The 16538-nt window shown below is 39.7% G+C and overlaps 2 protein-coding genes across 2 annotated transcripts; one reads left to right on the forward strand and one right to left on the reverse strand.

Annotated features, from left to right (window-relative positions):
- Positions 1 to 4449, forward strand: LOC144628914 (uncharacterized). Its single transcript, XM_078487035.1, has 3 exons — positions 1 to 257; positions 1822 to 2061; positions 3336 to 4449. Exons 1-3 carry the CDS (start codon positions 209 to 211, stop codon positions 3509 to 3511), a joined length of 465 nt encoding a protein of 154 aa, XP_078343161.1. The 5' UTR covers positions 1 to 208; the 3' UTR covers positions 3512 to 4449.
- Positions 4450 to 4641: 192 nt separating this feature from the next.
- On the reverse strand, positions 4642 to 13589 carry LOC144628881 (VWFA and cache domain-containing protein 1-like). Its single transcript, XM_078486992.1, has 14 exons — positions 13372 to 13589; positions 12029 to 12616; positions 11364 to 11511; positions 10963 to 11264; positions 10273 to 10405; positions 9155 to 9428; positions 8577 to 8773; positions 8210 to 8290; positions 7702 to 8020; positions 7089 to 7277; positions 6463 to 6806; positions 6063 to 6210; positions 5590 to 5843; positions 4642 to 4868 (listed from the first exon to the last, which is right to left on the reverse strand). Exons 1-14 carry the CDS (start codon positions 13552 to 13554, stop codon positions 4642 to 4644), a joined length of 3387 nt encoding a protein of 1128 aa, XP_078343118.1. The 5' UTR covers positions 13555 to 13589.
- Between the last annotated feature and the right edge of the window lie 2949 nt (positions 13590 to 16538).

A 16538-nucleotide genomic window follows, 5' to 3' on the forward strand; every position in this document is an offset into this window, starting at 1 on the left:
CCTGCATGTGTAGTGTTGTTTTTGTTTACCCTCCTGTTACCGCCATTTTCCATGGTAACGCTTCGCCTCCTACCGGTTAACTCTTGAAAACATAACTGTCATGATCAGGAAATTTGCATAATATTCGACACACCTGCACGCTCGAGTCACGAAAAGTTGTAAACCTTTGGCCGGGGCGAATAAACGCTACAAGCCCATTTCCGGCAACATGGAAATCTTACTCCAGATTTTAGTAGCTGCGTTTCTTCTGCCTCATGGTACGTATATAATAAGACTTCCACAATACAGTCAACTCCCGCCTTGCGAACACCTCGCTAAAACGGACACCCAGTTTTTAAGGACAGAAGTTGAAGTCCCGGCGAATAATCAAGAATTACTAAAAATAATTCCTGTTCTTACGTACTTGCTTGCTTTGTTATGGATACTTAATTCGTGCCGTTCTTGAAACATTCGTCGCTACGATTTCTGCCCGGTTTATTCCTTCGTTTCGCCCCACTAACTGCCCCTGGGTCTCCGAGGACGATGAACACTCTGCTTGCATGAATTATGCGGCAAAATCGACGTATTTTGCTTTAGGGGATCTGGGGGCATTCTCCCCCATAAATGTTAAAAATTAGCTGCTCAGAAATACTATTTCCAGCCATTTTTGTGACATATCCGTTAAGACGTTTAGTAAAATGACCCATGTCATTTCATCAATTTCTTAGTTACATTCTGTATTCATAAGCCCCAATATTGATGAAAGCATTCATTTGTTATTCATCATTCTCAAGTTTTGAACACGCGCTTTATCATTCCTACCAATTTTATAGCTTTGATTCATAATTCCGCTTCCATTCCTAATACATTGTAAAGATTAAGGTTTAAGTGCTGTGGTGATCAAGTTTCTTATTAATAACTACCAGTAGATTGTTTTAGCTAGAATTTGCCAGCTGGCAAAAAAAAAAAAAACGTTAATGGCAGTTAATGATTCTTTTTGTTTCCGAAGTTTGTTTTCAATTCTTGTAATTCGGGTTGAGAGAGGAAATTTCTAACAATAACACTCTAATTTTTTAAAAGTCCTATGACAGACAGGTAAATATCTTATAAAATTTAGAAAGAACATCGTTTTCAATATAGTGTGATATTGGTAACGATTTTTATGCAGCCATCTGATGGACGTAAATCATTTCTCGTATACCAGCTTGTAAATCGCCTATTTTTTTTTTTTTACTTTAAAAAGTCAAACTTGTTTTTTTGCTTTTACCGTGCTATAGCATTTCGCCGTAAGAGAAATTACTCCGTGCTTGTTAGCGGCCGATTCTGTTTGATATAAGTACATGGCTGATAGATCTGGCAAGAAAAGAAAATACGTAGGTTTTATAAAAATACATTGAGCTGATGAATTATCAGGTTTTGTGCACCGTCAACCCCCCAAAAAGCGAGCAAAAACCTATTACAGTGAACTTTGCCGGGATTCATAACCATTCCATTGGTGTACATCATTTGAATTTCGGATTTTCCACACGTTGGCCGCCAGAAGACTGTCACGTATTGCTCCAATTTAATAGATTTTTAACTTTTTATCTTTATATATAATGTAGTTATTTTTATATTGTTATATATATTTTTCTTTTTAAAGGACCCCTTTGATAACAGTACTCATGTACTGAAGGGCCATCCTGTTTTAAATTCGTTATTATTATTATTATTATTATTATTATTATTATTATTATTATTATTATTCCTGTGATTCTCTCAATCTTAACAGATAACAGATAAGATATTGCGAGAAGAAATTATGAGGAAATCGGTCTGAAGAATTTTTGATTTGATTGACAGTTTTCTCTCTGAGATGTCACGTGTGTCTGACGCAGTCTGGTTCAAACTTACCCGGGATACCTAGCGGTGCCAGCCAGTGCGACAGTGACAAGGAGGACACTGTCCAGTGCAGTCAGTATCTGGACAGATGTATGACTGTAAATGGGACCATGTCCATTCCACATGTGGGCTCTGTGTCATTTGTTCTGAAGAACTGTTCAAGCAGCTTGGTTGGGTGCAATCCGCAGAGTCAATTCAGCAGTAAGTGTACTGTGCACTACAATGTACCTTAAGGTTGGAGCGGTTTTCACTTGAGTGTCGAAAGTAAATTGCGTTTGCTTTGGTTTTACATTACTACGCTTAGTGATTGGCTAAAAAATCTCGCGCCACTTTCTCAGTCAATCAGGAGTAAAACCAAAACCAATCGTGACTCGCTCGCGCACGTTTTCCCGCGCTTCGTGCCAGCTACATGTATTTGCTTCGAGTTTTGATTGGTTCACTGGGTTGTCTGTGTCGTTTGTGATTGGCCAGACTGATTACTTTGGTTTTGGTTTAACGACACTCAATTGAAAACTGCTCTACTCTTGTAAGCAGCTACTAAATTAGTACTCGCTAAAATTTGTCTCCGTCAAATTTAATACGCGTTAAATTTAAATACCCCCTACCCCAAAGAAAAACAAAATTAAACATAGTTGACCTGAAAAAAAAAATGGATGCCGGATCCATTTCCTGACATTTTTAAAATTGTTCTTTCTGGCAATACAAATGACAAATGTGCGTTCAATTTCATGTGAGTTTGTTCTTTTACTGAACATTTGTTTCTATTTTGGCTATATGCTAATTTACACGACTTTTAGAAAATCGCTAAATTAAATAGTCACTAAATCTTGCTCAGAAAAAATCGCTTAAATTAGTGGCCGCTGAACATAGAAACTTTAAGGTATACATGAAATGATTACAAGGGACCAAAAGGGACAATCATTGCGACTGTGTCACGGCTGAGACAATCAACTCTCGCCTTGCGGACACCTCGCCATTACGAACTACCTGTTATTACGGACAGAAGTTGAAGTCCCGGCGAAAAATAATTACTGAAAATACAATGTGTACTTTCGCTACTGCCGTAGCGGACATGACGGACTTTCGTCATTTCGGATACCAAATTGTGGTGCCGAAGGTGTCTATTTTTGAGGGAGTTAATTGTATTTGGCTTACTAAATTTTCGCTACGAAACCTTCTGTTAGCGAAGAAATTGCTTTTATAACCATAGCTTCACTCTAAACGGCAAATACGGCGTTATAATTTAATAGTTTTCCATAAACGAACATAATCAACTCTGGCTTACTTTTTAGCGTAGCAGACTTTAAAATCCCATATCGCAAACTTTAATTTTTTTTTTATCTTCAATTTTCGTTCATTCGTTCCTTTTTTGTATAAGTCGTATTTTTGAAATGTTCCTTCACTGTTTTAAGTGTTTTTTATCACTTACGCAATATTACAAAACACCAAAAGAAAATCGTTTTTTTTTTCCTCAGTGTGCAAGCTTCTCAACATGACCGATTGTTCGGTGGCCTGTTGCCAAGGCGACCTGTGTGACCCGTATCACGTGACTGAACCAAGCTCCAAACCAAACAGTGCTGCCCATGTCAAAGGATTGACCTTCACGTTTACCGCCATTTTGTGTGCATTGGTCTCGCAAAGTTTTGAATAGTTTTATTAAATAAAGACTTCATCGAGTTCTTCATAGCTCTCATGCGTTGATGGGCTAGTGCTGCAAACATTTATCAGTTACTGCTACAAAAATGGTATCAAACAAATGCCCATTCGTTGATAAACACATTGTGGTTATTTTCTAAACGTCACTGATAACCATAGCAATCGATTTACAAGTTAAAACACTCTTATTTTAGCCTTAAGTGCTTATAACTCTAAAACGAGTCCGGTGGCCCCCATTTTTTATTACAGGATAATGATCAGCATGTTAAGATAGAACTTTTTCTACCAAACAGTTTCAGAGCGACTTTAATAATGTTTGTAGCAGGGTTAATGTTTGTAGCACTGTCTCATCAAAAAAAAAGAAAGTATTGGAAACTGTTGCGAGTCTCCTTAAACACTCGATAAGCCCATTTTAATATTAACATTAGGTGGGACCTTGACTGCTATTTTTCACTAATTACGCACAACTTTAATCACCCAATAATTTTTAAAGGCAGTTTACTACCACATCAGATGTATGCGATGTTATTGTGTGCTTACTCTGTGATCTTCAACGCCGTTCCAGGGGCTGTTTTTCTTTAATCTTGTTCCCAGGGACCTACGGACACGGAAAGACACTCTTTCTCTGCCCCTTTAGTGTCGGTATTAAAGAGGTTTGACTGTATTATAAATGTGTTAAACAAGTTTTACGAATGATTATGCTGACCAACAGTATCAGTATCAGGTGAGAAGGACCCTATTAAGGGAAAAGAAAGACGTGGAACTGTTATTTATTAACTACCCAAATAAAGTCACCGCCAACTCATACAAACTCACACGTGCACACAAACACGGCGCAATGCAAAATTGGCGGACGGGTAATGGGAGGAACGGGGAATCCTCTGTCTCTTAAAAGCAGTTACCACAAGTAGAAAAGTAGTCGATTTTTAATAAAAACAAATCGCGGATTACTTCTAACACAATCTAACTAACGAAACTTCTACCAGCTTTACAAAAAATAATAGGGAAAAAAATTAAAAAGTAAAAAAAAAGAAATGCATCAAAAAGACACAATCGATTTTGACAAGTCCCTTTATGTGATAAGCCACAAAGTTCCGCGATACTGGGTTCGCTTTGCAGATGAATTCATACAAGCATGGTCAAGGCTAAAACCAACAAAGTGGCGCCAGAGCTTGCAGCCAATCCCAAACCTGCACTTGTTGCTTTCATGGTAGTGCTGTGGACTGTACTTGTTGTTTTCATGGTAGTGCTGTGGACTGTACTTGTTGTTTTCATGGTAGTGCTGTGGACTGTACTTGTTGCATTCAAGGTAGTGCTGTAGACTGTGCCAGTGGCGTTCACATAGTTGCACACTGTAAAAGTAAAAAATAAAAAAAAATAAAAAATAAATCACTTTATTTAAGTGTTAATGTATTTAGCACGGTTGTGCTAATTGAGGATACTGTAAAAAAATAAACAAATATTACAAATCGAACATAAGCATGTTAAAAAACCCAACTGGCAGGAGGCCATCCAGTTGGCTATTTACAAAGCGTTGGGGATTTGAATTCGGGACGACAGAAGACAAATCAAACTAGTGGCAGGGACGTTGATTTAAACCCGGGGCCTCCGGATTACAAGTCCAGCGCCCTATCACTAGGCCACGCCGCCTCCTCCGAAAAAAAAGGAATTAAACTTCGGTTTCCACCTTTTAAATACTCTAATAAAAGTCAAGGCACATTATTTCTCTTTCGAGCAGAGGGAAAACAGTGGAACATATAGAAAGAGGGAGGAAGTGTTAACCTTCGGCGGCGCCCGCTGCGCCCTTTATGCACTTTTTCCGAACTAGACCCTCTTTCATCGACCTCCTACGGCCCGGCACTACACTGCACTGCACTGCACTGCACTACATCATAGCACTGCACTAGCTCTAGGTCCGTTATAAAGCGGTTCGATATATCTTGGGCTGCATTAAGTTTGATTTTTTAAACACTAAAAATGCGAAGGTACAAGCAGCCCCAAATCTAGAGTACAAGACAAACGTAGGGCGATGAACCATTCTTCCCCAAATTGAGTTAAAGACGTCTAAGGTACCTTCTCGTCCTCTGAAGCACACTTCAGAACTGGCACAGTATGGTTCCTTTAATGGTACATCATCCTTGTCGTTCCTGCACCAATAGCAGCCAACGATGCCTTCACACGTTTGTGAACTGTTTCTCTCGCTGCAGCGAGGATCAAAACATTTCTCTAATTTTGACAAAGGATCGCTGCACTTCTTTTTAGGGACAGGAGAGCTGTGGTTGCTGGGTGGTTGTACCTCAGGAGCCGAGGGTGGGCAAATAGGAAGACTGAAAATAATGCAAAGCAAAGGAAGGGTTAAGTAACATATTTGACTTAACAAACCTTCAGCCCTCGCGCAAACGTCGTACCTGTTAACTACACGTGACTGTCATGAGCAAGTTTAAAGGAAGAATCGTAGTTAAGTCATTGTTCATATAATGTGCAAATTCTTTTTGAAGGACTATCTTAATTTCGTTTTTCAGTCTCATAGAAATAAAGAAACAAACCTGCTGTTGGGGAACTGACTGCGACAATAATGAAAATCCAAGGGGGAGGTGCAGGGGCATTCACACGTCAAGCCTGTATAAGGACATGTGTTATTTGAAGAACACGGGCAGGCCTCTGCAGAGCAGAAGAGTTCTCTGACAGCAATCCCTGCAAAAATACATATTGCAACTGAGTATTAGCTAAGTCACTGACGGACTGACCAATCGACTGAGCGATCGCGGCCGACCGATCGACCACTAGACGTTTTGGCAAGTACTTCAGTAGTAGTTTAAAACTACTGACGAAACTAAAAGTACTGTCGACAATGTTCAAAGAGTCAGTCATAAACTGTTCAATGTGACTATGTCAACTTATGACTACTCGTATTTGATATTCAAAGATAAAAAGTAATTTACAAACCTATATATGCATTTGTTCCTATAATTTCCGCCAGCTGGTATTTTGTACATCTTGCACCACTCCTGAGAGTGTCTACCCCGCCGGGTGGTAAGTGGACTTCGTAAAAGCTTTGCTTCTGTATCTCCTCCAGATCACGACATTCCTTTTTTAACAAGTACCCTTCCCTGATGAGGTCTTCTGCCATGAACTTGTCCTTCTCGGTGATGTGCACATATTCTACGTCCGATGCTGCCGCAGATGGAAGTAAGAAGTCCTCGTGCATGATGAGAAAGCCAGCACTGTCCATCACAAAGCAGGAATAGGTTTTTGTCTCTTTGCACTTTGGGTAAACCTTGGTGAGTAACCTGTTCAGATGTTTTCAAATAGATCAGCTCAAACTAGAAAAAATGCATGATTTTGAAACAATATTTTGGTTGTCTATATGTTGTTATCGGTAAAGGTGTTATAGTAGAGTGTGTTCATGGCGGCCATATTGGAGAAGTTAATCATTAATAAAATGATTTTCCTTTGAGAAAAAATCATTTTTATGCAAATATATTTTATTTTTTAACTCCTCCAACATGGCCGCCACGAACACACTCTATTGATTGACAGTTTGCTACATGCATCCGATATGAAATGCTCACCTGTAGAAATAAGTCAGTGGAAAGTCAGCCCCCATAACACCAAGCACTTCATCGTTTGTGTGATGGATATGACTTGGTTCTCCACGAAATAAGGCGCGGCCAGCGGTAATTACGACTCCAGCTCCTGCCATATCCAAATATGGTGTTGTAAGAGTGAGTGATCCCGTATGGGCTAATGCAGTATAATACCTAGAAAATAGAAAAATTACACGTTAAATAAGACAGAAATATAGAAGACCAACATAGAAATATAGTGAAGATGATGATGACAGTGTAACTGATATTGGAAAATCAATTTTCTGACTGCTTTTCTTTAAAAGTATCGTCTATAACAAATAGTAACTCACTTTCGTGTTCATGTGGATAGCCAATGCAACCAGACTTTCCATTCCTGAAAATTCGCTTCTAGAAAGTTAATTTTGGAAACACTGGACTATTTGTTGAAAACGCTTCTAAAACCTTCTTATACTAGCACATTATGTTGTATGGCCTTTTCAAACTGACTGTTTTAAATCAATTCTTTACTTCATCCTTCTTTAATCACATAACCAGCCCAGGTCACTGAAAAACAGTATCCAATGTATAATGAGTCAACAGCGGTACCATTCCTTACCAGGGTCTTTGTCTCGGGTCGTAACCTTTGGTATTCACACTTCCTGGAGTTGTTCTGAAAATTCCATTGGCTGTACCAATGTATCTCCAAACCACATATTCCGTGAGGTCTGTTTTGTCACGCAACCACAGGTCTTCCGCTTTCCATGTTGCAACCACTGTGTCCCGAATGTCATCTTTCAAACCAGGATTTTTTACTCTTCCCGTGTCGTCTTTCATGTAAGCAGTTAGTAGATCCACATCGCCTTTTGTCTCATCTTTGCCTATATAGTTATACGGGTCTTTATAGGCTCCAGGAGCAAACTTTACCACAGTGGAATCTATCAAGTAAAAATGCAATTTTGACGATTAGAGAAATCGGATCGAAAGAAAATATTATTCTAACGGCACAATGTAAAGGCACGAGTGTTTTTCTGGGATGTTTGGGGAATATCTAGGCTTTTGGAGCGTGTTTTTATAAGACATTTGCTAACCACTGTGTTGATTGGTTATATGCGAAGTGTCCTCACCTTTTGCAGCATATACTCCAAAATGAGAACATGGTTTTTCAGGAGGATTTAAGTCGATTCGGTGATATTTAAACTTGTACCCTGTAAAACAACAAAAATTAAATCACATCAGAGATGAAAAGTTAAGTACGGAAATGGAAACCGTCTGGACCAACTCCAACTGTCTGTCTTACGGAGGTGTTCGTCTTATAGGGAGTTAAGTTACAGTAAAAAAAAAACGGCAGGGACGGGACCAACACCAGGTGTCCGTCTTAAAGCGGTGTCCGTCTTATAGAGGTGTTCGTTAAGAGAGAGAGTTGACTGTATACCAAACGAACTCCAACTTTTCCAAGATCTTCTGTGATTGGTGTAATGATCTAAAACTCACCATCAGGAATTTTAAGTGAGTTTAGTTGATCGTCAACGTGAGAAACTGGCACCACTACACCAACCGAGAAATCAATCTTCACCAGTGGTCTCCAGAAGTACGTGGAGTTAACTTCTTTCACTGTTACCCCTTCTTTTTCTTTCCCGCCTCGTGGCAAAAATCTTTTAGCAACGAACGTTTTGGAACCGGATTGCCCCCTAGAAAGAAAATCAGAACAACGAAAAATTAACTGTTGCCAAGTTCCAGGGTTGAAAAGGCACAGTGTGAGAGTAAATTGTCTTGTCCATATAACAAAACACGACTTAAATATCCCAGAGAGTGTTCGCATCTGGGTGGCTTGATCCGAAATCCAACATTATGAGGCAGCATCGCCTTCCACTTCAAGAACCGTTTTAAGGAGAACAATGAGTGGCGTAAAGAAGTGAGTCTGTAAGGCCCGGGCCAAACGTAACTTCACATGTGATAAACCTAATGCAAATGACCAAATGATATTGTTTTTGGTCATTTGCATTAGGTTCGACTCATGTGAAGTTCGACGTTTGACTGGGCCTAAGAGTAATCTTTTCAAAATAACATACTTTGTTATTGCGTCAAAGACCTCCTCGAACGCTATCTCTGCCTCCAAGGTCCTGATGTCCAGAAACACAGGGTCCCCGTACGCATCGGTTGGGGCTGGTAGGAGCGGATGGATTAAAGTCCTTCCAGAGTTACTGACCATAAAAGCATAAGTACTCTGGCCTTGATTAAAGAATGTTATGTCAGACAATAGGTCGTCTATGTTGATGTCAGTGCCTGCTACGCCAATGAACTTTCCTTCATGAAAACAAGGAAGTGTGATCGACATCAGAAGCCCTAAAAAGATAGAGTGTGGGAATTAACTTCTGCAGTTCAACAAATAGTCGGTATAGGAATGCTGTTAGTGCTGCTGATTATTTATATACCTTGAACATTCTATGGAAAAAGATAAAAATATAGCGATACTCACGAGCAGTGAACCTTTTCAGCCTTTTTGGTTATTCCTTTCAGTTTCATTTTAAACGCTCATTGAATTAGTTGGGAAATGCACTTTTGTCAAAGTAAGGTAAAGTATCTGTCCGAGCCTAGTGGCCCGTACATATACAGCCGGAGCTTATCCCGGTTTTCGTAGCATTTAGCGACTAGGGGTATTGCTACTCCCCCCTGGATGGGATGCTAGTCCATCGCAGGGTTACCCCCAGCAGTAAATTCTCCGGTATACATTTATACACCTGGGAGGAGAGAGGCACTGTGAGAGTAAAGTGTCTTGCCCAAGAACACAACGCAGCGCCCCGGCCAGGCCTCGAACCCGGGCCGTTCGACTCGGAGCTAACCATTAGGCCACCGCGCCTCCCACACTTTTGTCAAAGGAACGTTCTTAAACTTTTGAATTCCTGCGAGGTATTAATTTGCCATCTTCAACAAACAAACAACTCTTGTAGCTCCCAAGATCGACACTAATACACGAACTCTTGGTAACTTTTCTTTTCGAGCAATCTGATTCATAATTTGGTGATCCATAATGCAATTCATATTCCTTATTAGGGACTTAAAAACTTAAACCTTCGATTGTTAACATTTTTTTTTCCCTAAACACGGTCAAACGTTTTAGAAAACAGAGTTTAACCACACTATTACACAACACCCTAGGAACCAAATACTAAATACACGTATGGCGTACCTGTTCCAAACGCATCGAGATATGGCACAGACACAACTGGGCTGTCTTGCTCTCCCAGTGCAAAGAAATTATAATACGTAGCCATTTTACTTCGTAGGTTTTTGACGTCTGCGACAAAGGTGTATTTTCCAGGCTAAGGAGATAAAGAAAGCGATGATTCAGATTAAGTGGGCATGAGACGATAAACACGCACCAAATAGTAAAGGTATGTTAGATATGATTTACTTGGAATAGTAAATGATATTCATTAATGAGGTTGATCGATCAGTGTAAGAGTTGAGCAGTATAGACAACAATAATGCAAACGTTTGGTGTCGCGTCAGCAACCAGGATCGAAACCCAGAACCTCTGGAATGATAACTCTCCTTCCTCACCACTACACAAACAAGTTGATCTGCCAAATCCTGTCCATATCCCTATCCCAAAGCTAAGCTGAATCGATGTAGCTTAGGTATTTTAATCTAGACTATTAGAGTCTAGTTTCGACTGTCGACCTATATATTCCAGTCCTAGTCAAGCGCAGATATCGCATGGTTGATGACGAAAAAACGACTGCTTGACGGTATACAAATCAGCAAAAGCGCGTCCTAAAATCGTTCAAGGTCTCCCAAAATCTGTGATACAACAAGAAGCGATCTATGATTCAACTTGAGCTAGTATTAAATATAACTAATCATGTGTTTGTATTACCGTGATGTCTCCAACAGAGGTATTTGCTGTTACGTTATATTTTGCTGTGTTTTGTTTAGCGATGTCTTCGAGAATTTCCGGATCGACGTCCCCAAATCCATACGTTAGAATGATGACAGAGTTGTTAAGCTCAAAGTTTCTGTCCCTTATGGTCTCGAAAATTAGTTCCACCTTGGGATCTGAAGGTTTCCCATCGGTCATAAATAAAATAACTCTCTTTTTGGTTTTCTCCGATTGCGAAGAGATTGAGCCTTTCAGGAGACTGAATGCTTTTTCAAATCCTAATCTGTATTGGGTCTGACCTGTAAGCAAAAAAAAAAAAAAATGCCGTAATTACGTCAAGACACTCTACTCTCAGCAGCAAACATTCAAGAATGATGAAAATTCTATTCGTTTCTTACCTTCGGGCACCAGCCCATCAACATAACTTTTCATGCCCCTGATATTTGTAGGGATTGCCAGAGCTAACTGTTCACTGTAACAACGACTCAGTTTTCCTCCAACATCGCCTGGGGTTGAAGCCTCATTGTTGAATGACACAATACCAACCTAAAGAAATCAAACAACTGATTTAATTAATCAAATTTTGCAACAAACAGTTCTAGTCGTACAATAGAAGTTCCCCTTTTTGTTCGGTTTGAGCGAAAAAACGAAGACTCATCTCAAAACTATTCAAAAATGATCTGAGCAAATACTAATTACTACACCAAACAAAGAAGGAAAGTATTAAATAAGTGTAACGTCCCATTGGCTGTGGCCTCGGACCGTTTAATCAAGACCTCTGACAAAGATTCTTTCCCTACGGTCCACTCGTACTACAGACAGAAGCTTCGAAAGGATGTTTGGCAGCCCTGTTGTTCAGGCTGTCGTACAGAGTTGGCCTAGAGACTCTGTGGAACCCAGAGTATGGCTCTTCATAATGTTCAAGCAAAATTTTAAATTGTCTTCCGTAGGCAATTTAACGCAGTGTTAAACATCTGAAATATTTTTTGATGTTTTGACGCCTTGTGGCTTGGTATTTTAGGCTGCAGACTTGGATCTTTAGTGGAACACATGTCTAACCTACCTGGTCTTTTGGGTTCAAGGTATCCAACACTGTTTTTGCAGCCTCTTTAGCGTTGTAGAGTTTATCCCCAATCATAGATTGACTTGTATCGATAACAAGCACGACGTCCTTAGCTTCGGGGGTCGCAGTTTCGACATAAAACGGTCTGTATCGAGGATCGTATTTGTCGCATTCCTCTTTGTCGTCGAACACTGGAAAGTTGGTCATTACACCTTCCTCAGATCCAAAGTACTGCCACTTGATAAATGGATACGTTCTCGAGATGTCTTTCATCTCTTTTAAGACGTTCTCGTCTAAATGCACTGGGTTTGGAGAAGCGCTGCCAGAAATCTTCAAGCAGACATTTTCCAGATCCACTTTCGAGTGAAAGCGTTCATCGTACTTCAGTGTCGATTTGTTGACATTACAGCATTCTGTTTTTGGTGCAGCGTTTGCCGACCTGGTGTACGAGTCCTCAACTGCTTTTTTAAGGCGTTTTGCAACCTGAAATCTTGCTTCAAACTTGTTAGAGAGTTTTACTGCTAGCTGTGGGGTGATGTCCTCTCCTTTTATTGTCCGCTTCTGGTACTGAAGGCTGTCAAAATAATTCTGAAAGATGAGAGAAAACAACACTTTTGAAGATAAACACGTAGGAAAGCCAGTCATGAACGGATTCACTTCCATTTTGAAAGTTGAGCAATATATGCACACTGTATTTAGAACACTATATTTGAGTTTTCATATCTTATAAAACTTGAGGGCATCGTGTCTGGCAAGGGCGTTACAGAAATTTGTTTAAATTTGCCAAAGCAAAACCAACTAGAACAAAGGTACAATTAAAAAAGGGAGACTGGTACTAGTACTGTTAAAGCGGAAGGGTATAAGATGAATAGTTGAAACGTGCTTGGATGCAGAAAAGAGGAACTCTTTCGTGACTCATGACTTCCGTGAGGGACGACTCATTTAAACTAAGTAAATTCAGAACAAAGAAAACGTTTTTAACTTGTTAACATTTTCCAAAGTAAAGTGACAGATTTAAAAGATAACTGTCTCAGCTGCTCAATCTATATCGCGATAGTTCATCTTCAAAGTGCAAATTTTAAACTGAGCCATTACGTTGGGGTACGTTTGAGCGATATTGATCCATACCGTTTACACAACTTATTTAAATTGGTAATCTAATTTTTTGACCCAAACGTTTAGGAAAGGAGATTAAGAATGAACATTAGCTGTCATGATCCGTAATCCGTGGCATAATTTTACTATTTCAATTCAGGCTGTATGTCCCTTATGTAACCTAGAAAGACTTACTGGGGCGAAAATAAAGCTGATATCATGCTCTCTGACGTAGCAAATGTTCTCACCTGCATCTCATCCACTCCAAGTGCATCTCTGGCAAACGTTTGCAGCTCCATTCCGATTCGAGAAGGATTAACGAGGCTTGCATCAACTTGGCTCAAAACGATAACGCAAAAATAAAGTAAAAGCATGACGAAATTTTTCTTTCTGATACGAACTTTTCTTGGATCCATCGTTGCTTCGATCATAACGCTTCCGCGTCAATAGGGTTATAACGCCTAAGTATCCCAAAACATGTACAAGGTTAAATGTCCTTTTGGCAGTGAAAATACTGCGTAAAATAGCTGTCAAATGATTCCATTATCATTGGCCATTGGAGCGTTCAGATGACGCACTATGTTAACACTGCCTCTTATCCACGGTGCGTGAAGCACGTCCTCGGAATTTCGTAAACAGCTTTAATTTGTACGGAACACGGTACATTTCGAACAAATTGTTCATCATTAGAGAGGTAAACTCTGATATCCCTATCTATATTTTAACAGAACAAAGTAAATGTTTGTTCTGTTAAAATATAGATAGTTGGCATATCAGAGTTTACCTCTCTGATGACCAACAGCTTAAGACGGGAGAGCCATAAATTTCAACCGCGGGCCCACATTAGCATAAATTCGAAAAATTTGAAAAAAATTCACAGCATAGCCCTAGGTAAACTATAACTATAAATATATATTTTACTTCGATTCGATGAATATTTTAGGCGTACGGAAGTGATCTTGATTTTGCATCTCTCGGAAGCGGTTTCAGGGGTCTGATACCGCACACTTCAAACACCTCAATTTCAAAATTAAAACGATCTCTTTCGAAACAACAAATACATCATCTAAAAGAATAGATAATTATACACATTTTGAATGGTTATTTTCTAAGTTTGAATCAATATTAAATATTTGGGAGATTTTTAATTCTTTACATCATTTTGAGACATTTCACGCAAGGCAAAATTGACAAAATTCAGCGCCTAAAATCATTGCCTGGTACATAAGCTAAGGTATAAAAACGTATACCACGTGAAAGAGCATTGTTTCTTCTTTGAAAATCCGTTTTCAAAACCACGGGCTACTAAAAAGACGATTTTTAACGGCCCGAAATGCAAGTAGTACTTTCGTGAAATTTGAGCTTCGCCGTAACGGCTTCGCGATGCTTGAAACTCACAAAGAATAACAAATAAACATATTTAAACAATACAGTTTTAATAATACTTCTTAACAGGTACCAGAACATACTCGCGAGACTATTTGGCGTGGTGTTGTATCATTTCTAGGAAATAAGAAACCATTTTAGCCGTTTTATTTGACCTCGAGTTCCAAAGTAACAGAAAGCAAACACAGGTCACGTAGCGTTTGTTAAGGTCAAAGCACCCTTTATCACATCAAATTGTCATCAATGAATTTCATTTGTAACACAGATAACAAGAGCTACAATCAAATAATGTTCATACCTTATAATAAGTAGTCAAAGCACCCTGGAAACTTTAAAAAATCCAATCGAAGCCCATCGAAAACAACATCTATTCTTCGCTGGTTTGATTCAACTGTGCTTATCGTTAGCTTGCGTTACATAATGGATAGACCGCTGACAAGCTGTTATATTTTGCGGGCTTGATTCTACAGAAGGACGTTTATCCGTCCTTTACAGTCTATTAAATATTTTATTATTGTTGTTAGTGACCCCTTTTACCCTAAATGTTTGTTAAGTAAACTAAAGCGTGACCTTAACTCGGGTGACTTTCAACAGATGCCACTTAGGAACGAACCTTTATTTTCTTAGGGGGGGGGGGGGGGGGAGGGGTGGACATTAGTCAAATAAATTGCTGCAGAGTAAAACCGGCTGAAATAATCGTGCAAGAAAGCCAAAAAATTAATTTCGTTAAATGAAAATGAAACATGTGAAAAATAAACATCTAGCTCAGCAAAAATTACCCCTCCCGTCTCCCATCTTCTCAAAAATAATGGTTTTTAGCTCACTTATCTAAATACATCTCCTGTTGTGTCATTTGGTTTTACTATCTTTCTGTAATATTCATTGTTATTGGCTATTCCTTTATTTGAAAATATATCCTTTACTCTACAACTTCAAGATGAACTAAATGGGTCAAGTTATTATTAAGCAATTTATCAATTAGTTTTTGCTATATTTATAGTAAATATTGAGTTAAGTATGAAAAACGTTTTTTCGACAAAAGTAGCCCTCTGCAGGTATTGTGTAACCTTAAAGCAGCTCTCCAATCAGTTGCAATAGTCAACATTTAAATCTTAAACCCTCGTGCAAAAACACGACCCAACAATATCTGAAATGAAACTAATGTAAAGCGCTTTTCGCTTTGATGATTGGGCCTCGATGTCCATGTTGTAGAAATCGCAGATTGACCGCAGTTGTGCAACACTGAGTTTGGTCAGCTTGTTACTAGTATACAAGGAACATATCATATTAAGTGTGTCATACACGATGGGATGAACCAGTTGGCACTGGTCTAGGATGGATGCACGAGCAGAGGTAAAGGCTTCTTCCTCTTGGGCCGCCAGAAGGTCGTTATCATCGGTTACATGAGCTGACTGAGATGTCGCGTGTTTCAATTTTGCAGCGGTACGCGAGAAGTATCCCTGAATCTGCTGCGCAGTTAGGAACTCGTCAACCTGAAAGAGCCGCTGACCATTTTCCTTCCTTGCGTATCGCATGTCCCGAGATACTTTTTCAGGGTCGGATTTGTGGCCAGTCTCCTACCCGATCTGGAACTTAGCATCCAGGTACTGGCGCTGATTGTCGTTAAAACGGCTGGCCTTTTTTGAAACTTTTAGAGCCCAGCCTTGCTCTAGGGGGGCCTCTGGGCACTCTTCATGATCAGTTGTCGTCGGGACAGCTAGTGTTGGCTGAAGGGAACAACCCTCTTAAATCTTTTTAGCGTACGCCAATACTGCCTGGTCAAAAAGGGTGTGCTTCTCAGAAACGAGTTTGCACTTTCCGAACAGCAAATGGCGCTCAAGGTTGTAGTACTTTTGATAGGTGCAGATGCACCCATCCACAGGACACGACAACAGCCCACTGCTTGCACCTTCCTCTTCTTCATCTCCGTCCTCGTCTTCTTCTTCATCCAAGTGTTCGGTCATGGCTCAAGCATCCTGAAATTACAAGTGCAGCACTAAGGCAAGATAACGCTGGGTGCTATCACAGT

This window comes from Oculina patagonica, chromosome 10, assembly GCF_052425735.1.
Source record: "Oculina patagonica isolate OP01 chromosome 10, crgOcupat, whole genome shotgun sequence".
Lineage (NCBI taxonomy): Eukaryota > Metazoa > Cnidaria > Anthozoa > Scleractinia > Oculinidae > Oculina > Oculina patagonica.